The sequence below is a fragment of the Lytechinus variegatus genome, chromosome 14 (genome assembly GCF_018143015.1).
Source record: "Lytechinus variegatus isolate NC3 chromosome 14, Lvar_3.0, whole genome shotgun sequence".
In the NCBI taxonomy this organism is placed as follows: Eukaryota; Metazoa; Echinodermata; class Echinoidea; order Temnopleuroida; family Toxopneustidae; genus Lytechinus; species Lytechinus variegatus.
In genome coordinates, this window is record NC_054753.1 from 32,240,086 (window position 1) to 32,259,468 (window position 19,383).

Below are 19,383 nucleotides of genomic sequence, written 5' to 3' on the forward strand. Positions count from 1 at the left end.
CTAACCCTGCTTTTTTGCAGGGCCATATAGTACCGTACTATTTACCGTGCTAGCCCACTTTGCTAAAACGTAGTGTGAAAACGAAGTGGGCTAAGCTTAACCCGGGAAATTGGTGGGGCTAAGACCCCCCCCCCTTAGCCCCACCAATTTAGGACATAAAGTAGTGTGAAAAGCATATAATGGAATAGATGCTGTGCTGAATTTTGATAAGGAGCCTAATAGGATAAATAAGATTTACTCAAAGATGAATACCACCCCCCCCCCAACAACAAAAAAACAGTATCAGAGTAGATCAGGAAAATGGGAGAAACTGCAAATGGAGAAAAAGAGAAGATAAGAAAGAAGGAAAAATAATGCCTTGATATATATTTTGAAGGTTATCACAGTTTTGAATGCAAATCACACAGACAAATGAATAAAATTGGAAAAAAAATAAACCAGAATTTGTTTTGGGATTGATATAAGGATGTAGATTTATTTTTGCTTGAGAAACAGTCACAATATAACTACAAACTATATGATAGCCAATAAACAAAGGAATATACACTGCGAAAAGGATACAAAACAATAACGATTACCATAAAACAAATGATCTTGAAGATATCGAAATGCACAAGAAAGTAAATATTGAAATAATTCTTTAAATTTTCTATTCATTTTGTCCTAATTCACTAGTATCCAACACATGTAGACTATAAATAATTCAGAAGAAGAATATTTCATAACTCTGGCAAAGTGATAAGTTTTCTAGTTTTGATGATTTATAAAACAACATGGTTGCCATATCACTGATCTCTATCCCTGTTTAGGGATTATCAATAGCAACTCTTGATAACATGATGCTCTGGTTCCCATTCATATTTATATGTTAAAAATATATTTTTGGTGCGGATTAGCAGCAGATTACAATGCCAGACTTAAAAAAGGTTTGTTGAACACAAAGTGAAATGCAATTATTTTGACACTTACATGCATGCCTTGATAAAGTTACTTCCAAAATTATTGGCACAGAGCCACTGACAATTTACAAGATAACAGCAAATTTGTTGCTCTAAATTCCATGTACAGCTGTTCTTCTATACATATGGATGGAGTATTAAACATTTCATAACATCCCGATATAAATTTAAGCTTCACAGACCTTTTTTTTTTCTTTTAATACAATGCATGCTTATATATACATCATGGAATAGATTTACAGAACTCAATCTTGCATCTTATTCCATTCTGTAAGATATTTACTTTACAAAACGATCCTTTGGATGAGAATGACCTTACATGAAGAAATATGAAGAGACTTTGGTAATGATGTGCATTCTCACTAATAGAAGTTGGATGTAAATGTTAGCAAAAATCAATTTAAATTATATTCTCCCATACAAAATAAGTCAACCAAATTTGCAGACTACTTACACTACTGATCTCATTGCGCAGCACTGGCATTCAATTAATTCTAAAAAAAAAACAATTATAGATCAATCAATTGCTAGCAATTGTTTTCATAAAAACAAATATATCCCTTTTTCCCATTTAAAGCTGAGATTCACATGATCATGAGGAAGAAAATAAGTTCTAATTCTCAGTTTTATTTTTCAATTGTAAATGTCCATCCATTTTTCTCCTTTTACTCCTCACAAATGGAGTAGTACAATTCCTGTTTAAATACCAAACTTTCTAAATGAATGATACACATGAATTTTGTCACTAGGTAAATACTTTCCTGAGTTATGATCATTTTAATTGATTTTATTTAATTGGTAAAATATTGATATTTCTTATATGATTCAACAAGTTAAAGACTAAATGAGACAAAGGAAGATTTCAACAAATTGTCTTACATATCAGATATTATATATTTCTAATGAATTTCATACATTTCAAACCAGGGTTTACAGGAATAATGTTAATATTGAAATATGATGGGCATTTTCTTCTATTTTTTACCAAGTATACTGGATTCACAAACAAATCACCTGGATTATCAATGCAATAGTATATCAAACAATGATACATGAAACATTTTCAATCATATCAATGAAATATAACGAGACGGAACATATCAACTTGACTTGAACATGATTTTGTTCTATTAACTTTTCGTTTCATTTTTTTTTTACATTCCATTGTTCATGCCTTGAGATAACCAGAGATATCCAGCTACAACACACGACATATTATTGGTCTCATAATACTTTTCATTAATGACAATTTGACAGAATTGACATTAGGAGAAGCGTTACCTACTGGAATCAGCTAGGCCCAATAACACAAAGCTTAGTATGTACCAAATAACAGTTTTTAATTGCATTGATCACAATGCACAAAAATTCAAATGTATGATCAATTGCTACATTTTGTGAGACCTGGGGCCCATAACACAAATCTTAGTAATCACTGTAGAATATTCTTTTTAATTAATTGCATTGACTATAATGTACAATCATTCATGAAAATCAAGTGTACGATTAATCACTAAACTTTGTGTTACAGGACCCAGCAAAGCCTAAAGGCAATTACAAAAACAGTTTAATACATTTTCTCTTTCAAAATAATACAGGTCAAAATCTGGACTGGATGGATGGACTAACACTCCCATCGTTTTAACATAAGAAAAAAAAGAGGCCCAAAACAAGCAATAAAAGGACAAATATCAGTGGTGGTTACTCTCCTATGGAAGGGTGATTGAATGCCCGATCCGCAAATTTTGGCATTTCTTGCCAAGTATCGGAGAGAAGGAACCGGCAAGATTCAGTAAGGAGATGAAGATAATGATTGGCTGTAATCATAGAGAATCATTGAAGGTCACCATGATGGCAAAAAAAGTTATTGAACAATTACACCTGTGAGACTTCACATTGTTAAAAAAAACACCCAGTTATTTCAATTTAGCGCAATCCAACAACTGACAAGTCATATTTTAAGTTCTATTTTTATTCATTTCTCAAAAAGTAATCATAGATTACATCTCAGTTTGGGTGCTTCTTTTCAGGACTATTTTTTGTTTTTAATGTACAAAAAATGTTTGGTGTATCATGAAGTATCTTTAGCTGATGCTAATATCTTGTTTAACATTGTTTTTATTTTTTGAAGAATTAATGAGATATTAAGGGTAAAATTTTAATAGTAAATGTATTAAAGAAATTCATTAAAAACTAAGAAGATAATGATTTGGATATTGTCATGTTAGGGAAACTGAGCAGCTGCGTCATTATTAAGCTTGTTGATTTGAATTCAGAAGTATGGAAAGAGGTATGGAAATTTCTTTTACAATTTTTAAAGCAAAATATATTTTAAAAAAATCACTAACAAATGTTTTCTAAAAAGTTATATGTTGCAATTTCATTTTTTTTAATATGTAGCAATGATTTCTGAAAAGATGGAATGAATACAAGAGCATTTAGTGCAATTTCATCCGAAATAGATGCCTAAGAATCCCACAAATTAAAATGGAGCCTCTTCAATTGGGTAGAATGTGAATTTGCTGCAATTTATTGTAACCAATGTCAGAGATTGGAGCAGGTGAAAGCGCAAGATTAATGATAATGAACTAGTAATAATATGCTAAATTTATAAAGCACATAGTACAATGTTTCTGAGTACTACATACTATTACACCCATCTTCAGCACGGTTACCCTTATCAGATGATTGGAGCATTCAAGGAATGAGTCCTACCAGGTATCCATTTACTACACCTGGGTAGAGAGTGGCAAATGCAGATAAACACATTGCCAAAGGAAGCAAGTGCTGCAGTGGGATTCAAACCCCAGACCCTGTGGTTCAAAGTCTGGAGGCTTATCCACTGAGCCACATCACCCATACTTAGCCTCCGTAAATGAAAAGGTTGATGTTTTCACCATATTATAAAGATGAAAAACTATGACACATCAACCAAATAAGCTGAGCAATTGTATGGGGGATGCAGTTGGGTGCAAAAGAACACTGGCATACAATGTCTACATAATGTCCTTCTGCTCCTAAAATGATTATCTGTGATTACAGCCTACAGGAGAGTAACCAGCCACCACAGAATAAAATGTGAATGAAATAAATGTTAGTAAATGAAAACACTCTATATCGATGGGAGTTAATGAGCTAGCCTACTATGTCAGGCAGCTATATGCAATTCAAATGCTGTAAAACCAGATTTTTTAGAAAAGTATTAGCAATTAGTAAATTTTGTGGCACCAATCTTTCAAAAAGATTGCAATGAATATGGTTTAAATTGGTCTCCAATGAAGATACATCTCAGGGTGATTCATATCTATAATCAACTTTAAGTCAAATATTTTTTTGTTCCATTTGATTTTACTAAAGCTTCTAATGTTTTCTGTGAATCCCCCCTTGTATCAAATGCTACATAGATAACTTTGGAGTAGTTATCAATCTTGCACTCTTCCAAACAAGCTCAAGTTAAATTTTACCAGCACCAAAATTTGGAAAAAGCATATTGCTTGGAGTTGCAGATAATAAATCACAAGGATGTATTTTTGTACAAAAGCTGACATGTGGCACTGGTGAATGACATTGACACCAATTCAAACTTGGCATGAATAATGATGAGTAACTAAATGAACAATACATATGCCCAGGAGATTTTTTTTCAAGAAGGCTAGATTTTGAACAACTCACTCCACATCCTCTTCATGAAAAAAAAAATTGTTAAGAACATTTTCGTTTCTTTAGCAGCCTTTTAACAACTCGCTCCATGTTGACACTCATATTTGTTTAACATTTTGATGTCACTAAACCACTCATAACTCATTTCACTCTATGAAGCAGTTTATACATACCTATAGCTCTACAAACGAACAGTTGCATTACATGGCATTAATCAATATATGAAGTTAGACTCAACATCACAGAATGAAATGTGGAATACTAACCAAATTCAAAGCATTTATAAAAGATTATCTGGTTTTACAGCATTGATAATCCTGCCAGTCCCTTAATCCGAAACTTGGACAAGAAATCAAGAAATCAAATTTGCAGATTGAGCATTCAATCAATAGAAATAGACATTTGAAAAAAAAAATCAAAGTGAAATCTAGCCCTACCAGATCCATAAATTTTGCCATAATAAAATTTTCCTCACTCGTAAAAATCAGAACATAGGGATTCGCACATGCAGCTACAATGTACATAAACAGTGAACTACATTTCTTTGTGCTTAATACCCAGGTAAAATAAAACAATTCAGGATTAATATCCCTCATTCACAAATATACCTCGTCTACAGCAGCACAATGATGAAAATAAAATTACATATATTATACCCTTCCCATGTCTAATCAATCATATCATTCCAACTATTTCTAAAATTACTTTCAGTTTTGCTCTTTTGAAGATACCCCTACTTCGAACTTCCATGGAATGATCAGAGAATTTGATATTTAGTACAATTTACCTAACAGCAATAACAAAACACTACATCAAAATCAATCTTACCTATTGGTGTATAATACATGTCATGTGGCATTGGCATATTCACTGTTATTCAAAACGTTAGCTTTACAACATAACTCATTCAACCAACACTTTTCTGACAGATTTCTTGCACCTAGCAAGTCTTGATGGGAAAACAAGAATTGGCCGATAAGAACTGAAACCAATGTTCCTATTAACTACCATTAATTATAGGTTAAGATCAAAGCACATCCTTAAAAGAGTCTGTTTTTTATGTTTAATGTTTGATGGTTTGGTAACAGGTCAAGATGCAAAGCAAATTTGTCAAAAATAAATCTATTGGTAAATGTACATATTCAACGACACCCCTCCCCTTCATAAATTGAAAATATTTAGTCAGATTAAAGGATACACACAATTGTGTTGCTCCATTTAAATTTCTCACAAAGAAAGAATCATGTATCATAATTTTTTAGAAAAAAAATTAAAGGGCCATTTTTAAACAAAAGAAAAATTAGTTAATTAATTTTGCTAGATAGGATGGCTTCTAAATGCATCCCATAATAATAAGAGGCAGTGACCCGATTTGACCCATGGCATGAATATTCATAAACCACTAACATCATATCATTGCTGCAGATGATAAAGGCATTTACAGGTGCCCTCAAACTGGAAGGAAACACAATTTAAAGGACTAAGAGAGGAAGGGATCCATTTAAAGAAATTCTAATCCTGCCAGAAAGAGAATGACCCCTCTCCGACGACAAGCTCTCACAACAACACGGTGGCTTCGTTGCATCACGCAGGTCATGACCTCGTTTCATAGAGACCATTCCTACTGATGTAGCGAACCCACTTGATGACGTCATGGTCACTGTAGTTAAGTTTAGGTTCAAAGACTTTCAGGTAGCGTACCTTCAGACCAGAAGCGGCAAACGGGACCTGAAGGAGAACAAGATGGTCATTACTTTAAGCTTCATGAGACACTTCTAATTGAAAACTTCAGAACTTTGAGAGATACTTCGTATGGCAAAAATTGACAAAATTCATCTAATTCCAGCACTAAAAGATTGCTCGATACAGTAACACCTCTCTTTGTTAACACTAAAATAAGGATAAAATGTTAGATATTGAAAAAAAAACATCACATTTCTTGGGTCACAATCTTTGTATACACATGTCAAGATCTATAAATAAAATTCCCAAAGTGCTTTGTGCTTTAAGGAAAGAATAGCTGAGGGTATGAATAGTTTGTAAGGTGTACTGCTCTAAGAAAAATTGTATTGATGCATAAATTTAAATATCTTTTGAGTTGCACTTTGAGTATTGAACTTTACCATGCATTTCTTTAATTTGTGTTGATTGTGAATCTAATTCCCTGCCCTGTGTGAACTGAGGCAAATGTTTTAAATAGAATTTACCTCAAAGCTCATGGAGATTGGTGGACGAGCCCATTTCTTCTTATCTGATGTTGGGAGAAGTTCAATCTCGGCACTGATCTGAGATTCCTTCATGCCACTCATCCTCTTAATTCTAAAAAGATTTTAAAATCAAAAGAGAATTAGATGATGAAAAACTAATGAGGAGAATGAGGAGGAAGAGCAGATCCGCCAACCTGAACAAAGTACATTTCAGTAATTTAAAAGCTGAAAATCAGTACCGGTATTTTGGCAAGGAAATCAGTATTTTCAAAGATATGCCATAGGACAAAACATAAAACTGAACTTTAGAAATCAGTATTTTGCATGAAACCATCAGTATTCTTCTCATTTTTCAATGCTAAATACTGAAAATCAGTACTACTTGGCAGCTATGGAAGAGGATGATGGTAATAATGAAGATGATGGTGGTGGTAGTGGTAATGATGATAATAGAGATGATATTGAAAATTAAATATTGAAATAATTATCGGAAAGAACAAATAATACATCAATAAGAACAAAACAAAGAGGTTTCACAATAAGCCATTATATTGGCATAAAACAGGTTTTAAAAAATTTTAGTTGGACTCACTTCCATACAATAGCATTCTCACTGGACTTATACTTGGCCTTTCCTTTCATACAGATGACCTGGACGCCGCTGGTGTTAAGGGGTGTTGGGATACGTACCTGTTAATAAAAACCATAATACTTTGATATCTAATTCAAATCAATCATTGCTTGAATGATGATTCCTTCACATTGACACCCAGTTTTCAATAATTTCAAAACTTTTCAACTTAACAATAACGAGGGATAAAAATTTTCAAACAAATTTTGAATTAATATGTTGATTTGTAGACTATGTATGTATGTAATACATGATTTCCCAGTGCAAATCAAGAATTTCTTATTAACATTGATAATTCTTACATTTAAACTAAACAAAGTGAAACCTGTCAGGAATATCATGGGTATGCCTTAGAATCTTCTTGGTTATTCTCAGTTACATATAACAATTAAAGGTGTACTCAGTTGTATATTTCAAACATGGTGATATCAACATTTTTCTTAAATATTTAATCAGGTTTTTTTTTGTTTTCAAGTTGATATGTATTATTGTTTTTTTAATCGAAAGGGCTGGCAACAATATATCAGTAAAAATCACATTAAATCAATTGCTTTTAATCAGTATAAGTAATGATACATTCATGAATCTATAGACTTTGTATTGGATTTTGTTATACAAAATCTTGTTTTTTAAAGCAATGTAATGTCTGATATGCACAAAATATTGCACAACTTTAGAACCATGAACCCTGCCATAAATCTGGTCTTAAAAGTTTCCCCCCAAATCATGAAACTTCGCAGAACGATATTTTCGCGTAACACATTCAACACAAAAAGAGAAGGCTTAAAAAGCCTTAACACATTCAACACAAAAAGAGAAGGCTTAAAAAGCCTACCCCCCTTCACAGCTAGATAGGATTAAACAAAACAAAGCCAACTTGTGATGTCATTAACAAGATACAAACATACCTCAATTTTCTGTCCGAGTATCGTGGGTTTGAAGTTAGATTTCAACACAACCTTGACCTCCATCTTTGTCCTTCCTACCTCTCTGACTAATGGTATAACCCTGAAGGGTAAGCTAATATCCTTAGTCGTTCTATACCTGTTGGGAGAAACCAGTTAGAAATATTAGTCACTCCATCTTTGTCCTTCCTATCTCTCTAATGGTATAACCCTGAAGGTAAGCTAATATCTTCAATGGTTTTACACCAGTTGGGAGAATCCATTTTGAGAAGAGGGGTTACTACTGGTCCCTCCATCTTTGTCCTTCCTATCTCTCTAATGGTATAACCCTGAAGGGTAAGCTAATATCTTCAATGGTTTTACACCAGATGGGAGAATCCATTTCGAGAAGTGGGGGTACTAATTGTCCCTCCATCTTTGTCCTTCCTATCTCTCTAATGGTATAACCTGAAGGGTAAGCTAATATCTTCCAATGGTTCTACACCAGTTGGGAAAATCCAATCAGAGAATTAATTTTCATATTGCACCTGATTTTGCAATGTCTTAAAATTTTAATCCTGTTTTAATATTTTACCCATTTAATACATACATGTACTTCACATTTATATGTAACTAGCAGTAGGAGAAAATCTGAAATCACAAAAAATATTGTTGAAGTTTTAGAAGAAAAGTTTGTTGGAGCTTTTATTAAATCAACTACCAGAGGTGATAGACCACAGGTCTGTTTCATCATAATTGGTGATTGGATAACATACAACAAATAATGTCTCACTGGTTATAACTGGGTGGACCCCAGATCGTGCACCGTAGAATGCAGTGATATTTACATTGTGATATCTCATTCCTCATAATTTCTTACATATAAATGACATGTTACTCGTCACCTGTTGCAATGTATAGCAAATGATGATAACATCTGAATGACATGTTACTCGTCACCTGTTGCAATATATAGCAAATGATGATAACATCTGAATGACATGTTACTGGTCATCTGTTGCTATGTATTGCAAGTGATGATAACATCTGAATGACATGTTACTGGTCATCTATTGCAATGTATAGCAAGTGATGATAACATCTAAACAACATGTTACTGGTCAACTGTTGCTATGTATTGCAAGTGATGATAACATCTAAATGACATGTTACTGGTCATCTGTTGCTATGTATTGCAAGTGATGATAACATCTAAATGACGTTACTCGTCACCTGTTGCAATGTATAGCAAGTGATGATAACATCTAAATGACATGTTACTGGTCATCTGTTGCTATATAATGCAAGTGAAAATGAAATAAATGTTGAAAATGAAATAAATAAATTGAATTGAAGTGATGATAACATCTAAATGACGTTGCTCATCACCTGTTGCTTGGTATTTCAAGTGATGATAACATCTAAACAACATGTTACTTGTCATCTGTTGCTATGTATTGCAAGTGATGATAACATCTAAACAAAATGTTACTTGTTATCTGTTGCTATGTATTGCAAGTGATGATAACATCTAAACAACATGTTACTTGTCATCTGTATTGCAAGTGATGCTAACATCTAAATGACATGTTACTGATCAATTGATAGCATTATCCATTCCTCATGTTGTTAAAGGTCAAGTCCACTTCAGAAAAATGTTGATTTGAATCAATAGAGAAAAATCAGACAAGCACAATGCTGAAAATTTCATCAAAATCGGATGTTTAAATAAGAAAGTTATGACATTTCAAAGTTTCGCTTATTTTCAACAAAATAGTTATATGAACGAGCCAGTTACATCCAAATGAGAGAGTCGATGACGTCACCATTTCTTTTGTTTTTTATTGTTTGAATTAAACAATATTTCAATTTTTACGAATTTGATGATTAGGACCTCACTGCCTAAAGCACAAAATGTTAAAATAATGGAATTACACGTGTTCAAGGAGGAATGAAACTTCATTTCACATGACAATGACGAGAAAATAAAAATATTTCACATAATAAAATACAAAAGAAATAGTGAGTGATGTCATCAGCTCTCTCATTTGGATGTAACTGGCTCGTTCACATAACTATTTTGTTGAAAATAAGCGAAACTTTAAAATGCCATAACTTTCCTATTTTACATCCAATTTTGATGAAATTTTCAGTGTTATGCTTGTTGAATTTTTCTCTTTTTATTCAAATCAAGTTTTTGTTGGGGTGGACTTGTCCTTTAAAAGATATGTTACCAAAATAGACCCAACCTGGTATGATCACCTATCATAAAATGGGAAACGTTTTATTTTCAAGTAGTCTCTTTTAAGATGTGAAGTGGATACTTACTTCATGAGTTCAAATTGGCCATCAGGAGGTATGAAACTAATACTACGTTCTGATTCAAACTTGCTGAGCTTCACACACTGATGGAATGTGCAATCATCAATGGCAATAGACGATTTGCTGAAAAATGAACATAGAGAAAGACAAGAGTTTACAGGTTATATAATGACGAAAAGTAAAACAAAAACAAAGTACTTTCGAATACACCAACCTGAAAGTAAAAAAAAATATCACTGAAGGTGAATAATCCCCCTGCCCTATGGTAATACCATGGTAATACAGTTTCCCCAAAACATTTAGAAAATGAATCTTAATAATAATAATTATATGCAACATTTATATAGCGCTTAATACAAATGTTTCTATTACCCTGGCTTTAGCACGGCTACCCTGATCGGGCGCATCAAGTATTCAAGGAATTTCACCCTACCGGGCACCCATTTACTACACCTTGTATGTTTTTACCCCAAGATTGATATTTGTGCCAACTTTCATTAGCACTGTGCACATGCACGATCGATGACGATAAATTCCATTCATTAATTCATCATGCACGGACAGACGAACGAGACTCGAACTAGGATCAAAATAAACTTCAAATTAATGGTGAATAGGCATCATAATTACACAAAAGGTCTCATTTGGGGGGAATATAAACCAAGTGAGTAGTAGATAAGTTAGACGTTACTGTTTATTTTGTTGTGTGTACCAAACGAAACGGCCTCATTTCTTTCCTTTGATCACGCTGTCAATTTTTTTTTCTATGCACCGATTTTGCAAAATCTGCACTGGCCAATGCTCGATGACATCGATCCAATACCAATTTTAAAATCGATTTGACAATTCGACTCAGGCTTAGATACATGTAGAGCATCTGGATTGTTGTTGTACTACATGTATTGCACATAGAGTAATTAGCATCACCAAAAACCCATCCTCACATGTAAATTATTTGCAAAACTTTAGCTATTCATGGATAGTAAAACTTTAACAGGAGATTAATACCTTTTTGCTGGATCATCTCCCTTTCCTTGTCTGTCAAGTGTGATCTTGTCATTCATGCCAAACTTACACTCTGGCATCCCACTTAGATAACTCTTCATCACAACACGACCTGCAACATGAGCGCTTAATACTTGACCTGAAAGACAAAATCATTAAATGATTTATGCAAGGCTCCACATTAACTTTTTTTGGTGGTGGCCCGTTCGGGCCACCAAAACCTTCAAATAATTTTTTTTGGTGGCCCATGAGTAAAGTTTGGTGGCCCGAAAAATATAAAGAAAAACATTAATTAAAAATGAATAAAACAAACTGAAATATTTTGCAGTCACTATACCACGTACCACTATTCTTTATCTTGTATGTAAATCGTGCTTGCTGTTATTTTACTTGCTTATCTTGTGATAGTATATAAATTGTTCCATCATTGTAACTATGAAAAATGATTGAAAGAGAATAAAAGAATTGTATTGTTCCCAGGTTGTGTGGACTTTTAATCTCAGTATAGACACACACTCATAATGGTAAAGTAAATAAATAGTGCATGTAGCAAACTCAGATAGATTACAAAAAAATGATTTTTCCTTTCCTCCTTTTTGATCGTAAAACCTAGATTATGCAGGCCCCAAATCCAGTTTATTTTCTCTTTTCCAGCATATTATAGCAGGAGAAAATCACAGAAAAATATGCTGCAGAATTAGAACAATGTGTAAAAGGGGGAAATAAACAAAAATAATTTTTAGAATAGTATACAATGTATTGAAAAAAGAAAACAAAAATTGTAAAAATGAATAGATCTAAGTGAAATAAAACAAAAGAAAAAATGATGAAAGAAAAAACAAAGAACAGGAAAAAAATTGAGAAAAAAACAAATGAAAATGTAAGAAAAATGAATAGGACAAAATTATCAAAAAATGGGGAAAAAATTTAATATTGATATTATTCAGTAGAAACATGTTCTTTAATCAGGCATATTCAATGGGAAGGGGTATAAATGGTTTAATCACTGTAAAAAAAAGGGGGGGGGGAAATAAGAAAACGGCAAAAGTTATCTGGGAAAAAATGAGAAAATTCCTTCCTTATATTTGACAAAATGATGGAAAAAAATCACATTTCATATCAATGTAATGCCTTTCCAAAGTATTTACTTCCTTAAGAGTGGTTTAAGAAGTCATTTATAAACAAGAAAGAAAGAAGCTGTCTATTTATTTTTGGCTAGAAGAGACACAGCTTCGAAATAAACCAAGTATCAACATACATACAAATGCACATGTGGGACTGTGATGTACTCACCTCTGTGTTTTATGTGTATTAATGCATTTGGAAATCGGTCTTTTTGAGTCAAAAGAGAGGTCATAATTCCTCCTTTTAATGCTTTTAAATAATCAGGTTTCAGTAATATGGACTGTAGAAGGGCATTTCATTGGTGCAAAATGTAACTTTGACGTAGATTTTCAAAGTTCTGGGGAAGATTTCTTGGCAGTAACATTTCGTATCGCAGCTCCCTGAGTCTGAATAGTCTGCTATCGCACAGCTAGCTGCAGTGGTTTCATGCATGCAAAGCTCAGCCAGACAGCCGGCGCGGCCGGCTGAATAATAGTTACTGTATGCCAGCGGTATAGGCCTACATACTGTCATGACTATGCAATCTTTGTGTGTGTGTATTTGTGTGTAGATTAACAAAAAAGGCGCATGACGGATCGGATTGCAATTTGAACTGTAGAAAGTTGATAAATGCATTCAAAATCGGGAGAAAAATTGCGCTACTTTGAAAATTATTGGTTGCCCGATTCGGGCCACCAAAACTTAACATTTTTTCAATAATGGTTGCCCGAGATGAATTTTTGGTGGCCCCGGGCCACCGGTAATGTCGAGCCTTGAATTATGAGTTGAAGGTTAATGCCTAGGAAGCGATTCATCAAGAAATGTTGTCTAATTTGGAAAATGAAGAAGGAAAAAAAAGGATGGGTTATAAAACTAAGTTCATGATCCCCCATTATTTCACTAATAAAAAAAACTTATAACAGTGAGACAAATGGAAAGATAGGGGCTAAAATCATGGAAAGATAGAGGGCTAAAAACATGGAAAGATAGAGGGCTAAAAACATGGAAAGATAGAGGGCTAAAAACATGGAAAGATAGAGGGCTAAAAACATGGAAAGATAGAGGGCTAAAAACATGGAAAGATAGAGGGATAAAAACATGGAAAGATAGAGGGCTAAAAACATGGAAAGATAGAGGGCTAAAAACATGGAAAGATAGAGGGCTAAAAACATGGAAAGATAGAGGGCTAAAATCATGGAAAGATAGAGGGCTAAAAACATGGAAAGATAGAGGGCTAAAAACATGGAAAGATAGAGGGATAAAAACATGGAAAGATAGAGGGCTAAAAACATGGAAAGATAGAGGGCTAAAAACATGGAAAGATAGAGGGATAAAAACATGGAAAGATAGAGGGCTAAAAACATGGAAAGATAGAGGGCTAAAATCATGGAAAGATAGAGGGCTAAAAACATGGAAAGATAGAGGGCTAAAAACATGGAAAGATAGAGGGATAAAAACATGGAAAGATAGAGGGCTAAAAACATGGAAAGATAGAGGGCTAAAATCATGGAAAGATAGAGGGCTAAAAACATGGAAAGATAGAGGGCTAAAAACATGGAAAGATAGAGGGATAAAAACATGGAAAGATAGAGGGATAAAAACATGGAAAGATAGAGGGCTAAAAACATGGAAAGATAGAGGGCTAAAAACATGGAAAGATAGAGGGATAAAAACATGGAAAGATAGAGGGCTAAAAACATGGAAAGATAGAGGGCTAAAAACATGGAAAGATAGAGGGATAAAAACATGGAAAGATAGAGGGCTAAAAACATGGAAAGATAGAGGGCTAAAAACATGGAAAGATAGAGGGCTAAAAACATGGAAAGATAGAGGGATAAAAACATGGAAAGATAGAGGGATAAAAACATGGAAAGATAGAGGGCTAAAAACATGGAAAGATAGAGGGCTAAAAACATGGAAAGATAGAGGGATAAAAACATGGAAAGATAGAGGGCTAAAAACATGGAAAGATAGAGGGCTAAAAACATGGAAAGATAGAGGGATAAAAACATGGAAAGATAGAGGGCTAAAAACATGGAAAGATAGAGGGCTAAAAACATGGAAAGATAGAGGGATAAAAACATGGAAAGATAGAGGGATAAAAACATGGAAAGATAGAGGGCTAAAAACATGGAAAGATAGAGGGCTAAAAACATGGAAAGATAGAGGGCTAAAAACATGGAAAGATAGAGGGATAAAATCATGGAAAGATAGAGGGATAAAAACATGGAAAGATAGAGGGCTAAAAACATGGAAAGATAGAGGGCTAAAATCATGGAAAGATAGAGGGATAAAAACATGGAAAGATAGAGGGCTAAAAACATGGAAAGATAGAGGGCTAAAAACATGGAAAGATAGAGGGATAAAAACATGGAAAGATAGAGGGATAAAAACATGGAAAGATAGAGGGCTAAAAACATGGAAAGATGGAGGGCTAAAAACATGGAAAGATAGAGGGCTAAAAACATGGAAAGATAGAGGGATAAAAACATGGAAAGATAGAGGGCTAAAAACATGGAAAGATGGAGGGCTAAAAACATGGAAAGATAGAGGGATAAAAACATGGAAAGATAGAGGGATAAAATCATGGAAAGATAGAGGGATAAAAACATGGAAAGATAGAGGGATAAAAACATGGAAAGATAGAGGGCTAAAAACATGGAAAGATAGAGGGCTAAAAACATGGAAAGATAGAGGGCTAAAAACATGGAAAGATAGAGGGATAAAAACATGGAAAGATAGAGGGCTAAAAACATGGAAAGATAGAGGGCTAAAAACATGGAAAGATAGAGGGATAAAAACATGGAAAGATAGAGGGATAAAAACATGGAAAGATAGAGGGATAAAATCACGGAAAGATAGAGGGCTAAAATCATGGAAAGATAGAGGGCTAAAATCATGGAAAGATAGAGGGCTAAAATCATGGAAAGATAAGGGCTAAAATCATGGAAAGATAGAGGGATAAAAACATGGAAAGATAGAGGGCTAAAAACATGGAAAGATAGAGGGCTAAAATCATGGAAAGATAGAGGGATAAAAACATGGAAAGATAGAGGGCTAAAAACATGGAAAGATAGAGGGCTAAAAACATGGAAAGATAGAGGGATAAAAACATGGAAAGATAGAGGGCTAAAAACATGGAAAGATAGAGGGCTAAAAACATGGAAAGATAGAGGGCTAAAAACATGGAAAGATAGAGGGCTAAAAACATGGAAAGATAGAGGGATAAAAACATGGAAAGATAGAGGGATAAAAACATGGAAAGATAGAGGGATAAAAACATGGAAAGATAGAGGGCTAAAAACATGGAAAGATAGAGGGCTAAAAACATGGAAAGATAGAGGGCTAAAAACATGGAAAGATAGAGGGCTAAAAACATGGAAAGATAGAGGGCTAAAAACATGGAAAGATAGAGGGCTAAAAACATGGAAAGATAGAGGGATAAAAACATGGAAAGATAGAGGGCTAAAAACATGGAAAGATAGAGGGCTAAAAACATGGAAAGATAGAGGGATAAAAACATGGAAAGATAGAGGGCTAAAATCATGGAAAGATAGAGGGATAAAAACATGGAAAGATAGAGGGCTAAAAACATGGAAAGATAGAGGGATAAAAACATGGAAAGATAGAGGGATAAAAACATGGAAAGATAGAGGGCTAAAAACATGGAAAGATAGAGGGCTAAAAACATGGAAAGATAGAGGGCTAAAAACATGGAAAGATAGAGGGATAAAAACATGGAAAGATGGAGGGCTAAAAACATGGAAAGATAGAGGGCTAAAAACATGGAAAGATAGAGGGATAAAAACATGGAAAGATAGAGGGATAAAATCATGGAAAGATAGAGGGATAAAAACATGGAAAGATAGAGGGATAAAAACATGGAAAGATAGAGGGCTAAAATCATGGAAAGATAGAGGGCTAAAAACATGGAAAGATGGAGGGCTAAAAACATGGAAAGATAGAGGGCTAAAAACATGGAAAGATAGAGGGATAAAAACATGGAAAGATAGAGGGATAAAAACATGGAAAGATAGAGGGATAAAAACATGGAAAGATAGAGGGCTAAAAACATGGAAAGATAGAGGGATAAAAACATGGAAAGATAGAGGGCTAATATCATGGAAAGATAGAGGGATAAAAACATGGAAAGATAGAGGGCTAAAAACATGGAAAGATAGAGGGCTAAAAACATGGAAAGATGGAGGGCTAAAAACATGGAAAGATAGAGGGCTAAAAACATGGAAAGATAGAGGGCTAAAAACATGGAAAGATAGAGGGCTAAAAACATGGAAAGATGGAGGGCTAAAAACATGGAAAGATAGAGGGCTAAAAACATGGAAAGATAGAGGGATAAAAACATGGAAAGATAGAGGGATAAAAACATGGAAAGATAGAGGGATAAAATCATGGAAAGATAGAGGGCTAAAAACATGGAAAGATAGAGGGATAAAAACATGGAAAGATAGAGGGCTAATATCATGGAAAGATAGAGGGATAAAAACATGGAAAGATAGAGGGCTAAAAACATGGAAAGATAGAGGGCTAAAAACATGGAAAGATGGAGGGCTAAAAACATGGAAAGATAGAGGGCTAAAAACATGGAAAGATAGAGGGCTAAAAACATGGAAAGATAGAGGGCTAAAAACATGGAAAGATAGAGGGCTAAAATCATGGAAAGATAGAGGGATAAAAACATGGAAAGATAGAGGGATAAAAACATGGAAAGATAGAGGGCTAAAAACATGGAAAGATAGAGGGCTAAAAACATGGAAAGATGGAGGGCTAAAAACATGGAAAGATAGAGGGCTAAAAACATGGAAAGATAGAGGGCTAAAAACATGGAAAGATAGAGGGCTAAAAACATGGAAAGATGGAGGGCTAAAAACATGGAAAGATAGAGGGCTAAAAACATGGAAAGATAGAGGGCTAAAAACATGGAAAGATAGAGGGCTAAAAACATGGAAAGATAGAGGGCTAAAAACATGGAAAGATAGAGGGATAAAAACATGGAAAGATAGAGGGCTAAAAACATGGAAAGATAGAGGGCTAAAAACATGGAAAGATAGAGGGCTAAAAACATGGAAAGATAGAGGGATAAAAACATGGAAAGATAGAGGGATAAAAACATGGAAAGATAGAGGGCTAAAAACATGGAAAGATAGAGGGCTAAAAACATGGAAAGATAGAGGGCTAAAAACATGGAAAGATAGAGGGATAAAAACATGGAAAGATGGAGGGCTAAAAACATGGAAAGATAGAGGGCTAAAAACATGGAAAGATAGAGGGCTAAAAACATGGAAAGATAGAGGGCTAAAAACATGGAAAGATAGAGGGCTAAAATCATGGAAAGATAGAGGGATAAAAACATGGAAAGATAGAGGGCTAAAAACATGGAAAGATAGAGGGATAAAAACATGGAAAGATAGAGGGCTAAAAACATGGAAAGATGGAGGGCTAAAAACATGGAAAGATAGAGGGCTAAAAACATGGAAAGATAGAGGGCTAAAAACATGGAAAGATAGAGGGCTAAAAACATGGAAAGATAGAGGGCTAAAATCATGGAAAGATAGAGGGCTAAAATCATGGAAAAATAGAGGGATAAAAACATGGAAAGATAGAGGGCTAAAAACATGGAAAGATAGAGGGCTAAAAACATGGAAAGATGGAGGGCTAAAAACATGGAAAGATGGAGGGCTAAAAACATGGAAAGATAGAGGGCTAAAAACATGGAAAGATAGAGGGCTAAAAACATGGAAAGATAGAGGGCTAAAAACATGGAAAGATAGAGGGATAAAAACATGGAAAGATAGAGGGCTAAAAACATGGAAAGATAGAGGGCTAAAAACATGGAAAGATAGAGGGCTAAAAACATGGAAAGATGGAGGGCTAAAAACATGGAAAGATAGAGGGCTAAAAACATGGAAAGATAGAGGGCTAAAAACATGGAAAGATAGAGGGATAAAATCATGGAAAGATAGAGGGCTAAAATCATGGAAAGATAGAGGGCTAAAAACATGGAAAGATAGAGGGCTAAAAACATGGAAAGATAGAGGGCTAAAAACATGGAAAGATGGAGGGCTAAAAACATGGAAAGATGGAGGGCTAAAAACATGGAAAGATAGAGGGCTAAAAACATGGAAAGATAGAGGGCTAAAAACATGGAAAGATAGAGGGCTAAAAACATGGAAAGATAGAGGGATAAAAACATGGAAAGATAGAGGGCTAAAAACATGGAAAGATAGAGGGCTAAAAACATGGAAAGATAGAGGGCTAAAAACATGGAAAGATGGAGGGCTAAAAACATGGAAAGATAGAGGGCTAAAAACATGGAAAGATAGAGGGCTAAAAACATGGAAAGATAGAGGGCTAAAAACATGGAAAGATGGAGGGCTAAAAACATGGAAAGATAGAGGGATAAAAACATGGAAAGATAGAGGGCTAAAATCATGGAAAGATAGAGGGATAAAAACATGGAAAGATGGAGGGCTAAAAACATGGAAAGATAGAGGGATAAAAACATGGAAAGATAGAGGGCTAAAAACATGGAAAGATAGAGGGCTAAAAACATGGAAAGATAGAGGGCTAAAAACATGGAAAGATAGAGGGCT

The 19,383-nt window shown here is 34.3% G+C and overlaps 1 protein-coding gene across 2 annotated transcripts in view; it reads right to left on the reverse strand.

The window, feature by feature from the left end:
* Window positions 1-455: 455 nt before the first annotated feature.
* LOC121427614 (AP-2 complex subunit mu) overlaps window positions 456-19,383 on the reverse strand; it is a 31,194-nt gene continuing 12,266 nt past the window's right edge. For both annotated transcript variants that reach the window (XM_041624104.1, XM_041624105.1), the window contains exons 6-11: window positions 11,672-11,807; window positions 10,670-10,786; window positions 8,366-8,501; window positions 7,419-7,516; window positions 6,827-6,938; window positions 456-6,347 (exon numbers count right to left, since the gene is read on the reverse strand). In XM_041624104.1, the coding sequence (XP_041480038.1) occupies window positions 6,213-6,347; window positions 6,827-6,938; window positions 7,419-7,516; window positions 8,366-8,501; window positions 10,670-10,786; window positions 11,672-11,807 (734 nt within the window). In that variant the 3' untranslated portion in view covers window positions 456-6,212. The remainder of the gene's footprint in view (window positions 6,348-6,826; window positions 6,939-7,418; window positions 7,517-8,365; window positions 8,502-10,669; window positions 10,787-11,671; window positions 11,808-19,383) is intronic.